Source organism: Fonticula alba, assembly GCF_000388065.1.
Source record: "Fonticula alba strain ATCC 38817 unplaced genomic scaffold supercont2.11, whole genome shotgun sequence".
In the NCBI taxonomy this organism is placed as follows: Eukaryota; order Rotosphaerida; family Fonticulaceae; genus Fonticula; species Fonticula alba.
In genome coordinates, this window is record NW_009242981.1 from 325,876 (window position 1) to 327,387 (window position 1,512).

Below are 1,512 nucleotides of genomic sequence, written 5' to 3' on the forward strand. Positions count from 1 at the left end.
CCCCCCCCCTCGCTGGCCGCTGTTGCCGGCGCCCCGGGCCTCTCGCCATTGGCTGACTCTGCTGCCCTTTTGCTACACCTGGCCGGTGCGCCTCCCCTCCCTCCGCCCCGTGCATGTCTCCGCGCGCGGCGCCGCCCGCAGCCACGAGGACTTCCACGCGATCCTCCACCTGCCGCCGGGCCGGCATCTGCTGCGCTTCGAGGTGAATGGCCGCCAGGTGGCCCACCCGGACCTCGGGGTCCACTGGGATGCGCACTTTTCCGGGCCGGTCAACATCCTGGAGATCGGCACCGAGACCACCTGCACCAACGACGAGCAGGGCCTCACGGGGACCGACGACCCGGGGCTCGTGTGGACGCGCGAGATCCCGGACTTCAGCAACTTCGCCAAGCAGCCCGGCCAGCTGACGCACTTCCCGTCCGGGGGCCCGGGCGGGGCGCCCGAGCCGCCGACCCTCCCCCCTCACATGAGCAAGGTGCGCGCCCGATCGGGGCTTGGTACATGGGGCGCCCGTGTGCTCCCCCTCCCCCTCCCCCCCCCCATCCATGTGTTTGTCCCGGCCTGTCTATTTTTTCCCCCCTAGCTGAGCCCGTCCCGGTGTTGGTCTCTCGCGGTCTCTCCCTCTTTTTTTCTCCCCGTTGTTGCCGACGCTTCCGGGGGTGTTTGTGTGAGGACACTTGCCCCCCCCTGCGACCTGTCCCCCGGCAGATCATCCTCAACGCCGACCTGGTCGACCCGCTGGACTCGTCGATCCTGCCGCCGCCGCACGCCGTGCACCTGAACCACCTGTGTGCCCTGTCGCTGCGCGACGGGGTCATGGTCCTGGCGGCCACCCGCCGCGTGGGCCGGCGCAAGTTCACCACCACCGTGGTCTACCGCCCGGTGGGTGTCTGAGAGGAAGCCCGGCTGCCTGCTCGCTCGCGCGGGCGGAATGCCCCAGCCGCTCTCCCTTTGCGCGTCGCCCCCGCCCCCCCCCCCCCCCTGTCCTTGTTTTGTATCCCCCATAAATAGCTCCCATTGCCACTGAGTTAAGTCCTTAATTGTATACAGCGTGGCGCGCGCGTGCGGCGCCGATCGCGGCGGCCCGCCGGAGATCGCTTTCTCGTGGGTGTGGTGTGTGCGTGTGTGTGTGCGTGTGTGTGTGTGTGCGTGTGTGTGTGTGCGTGTGTGGTGGCACCGGGCGGCGGCGGCGGCGGCGCGCCCGCACTTGAGGGGCACCGGCCGGGGGCTGCTGCCCGAGGGGGGCATCTCCGGACAGCAGACATCTCCTCCTCCGGTAGCCGCGCGAGCCCGCTGCCCCCCCCCCCCCCCCCCCCCCCCCCCCCCACCCCCCCCCCCCCCCTCCCTTGCTCCCCCTCCCCCACGCACGCTAGCATGTCCGCGCCTGGGAGCCGCCCCTCTCACGGCCAGAAGGGCCGACCCTCCGGCCGGCGGCCGCCGGTGCTCGTGTCGACCGTGGCCTCGGCCACCCGGGCCCCGGACATCGATGAGGACGGCTTCGAGCTGGTGCGG

At 71.6% G+C, this 1,512-nt stretch overlaps 2 protein-coding genes across 2 annotated transcripts in view; both read left to right on the forward strand.

Moving 5' to 3' along the window:
- The window catches only part of H696_05481 (hypothetical protein), a gene marked incomplete at its 3' end in the record, with an annotated part of 4,306 nt that extends 3,412 nt beyond the window's left edge, over positions 1-894 (forward strand). The window contains exons 4-5 of the mRNA XM_009499304.1: positions 142-475; positions 709-894. Of these exons, the coding sequence (XP_009497579.1) occupies positions 142-475; positions 709-894 (520 nt within the window). The remainder of the gene's footprint in view (positions 1-141; positions 476-708) is intronic.
- Positions 895-1,374: 480 nt separating this feature from the next.
- H696_05482 (hypothetical protein) overlaps positions 1,375-1,512 on the forward strand; it is a gene marked incomplete at both ends in the record, with an annotated part of 2,107 nt that continues 1,969 nt past the window's right edge. The window contains one exon of the mRNA XM_009499305.1: positions 1,375-1,506. Coding sequence (XP_009497580.1) covers positions 1,375-1,506 — 132 coding nt within the window. The remainder of the gene's footprint in view (positions 1,507-1,512) is intronic.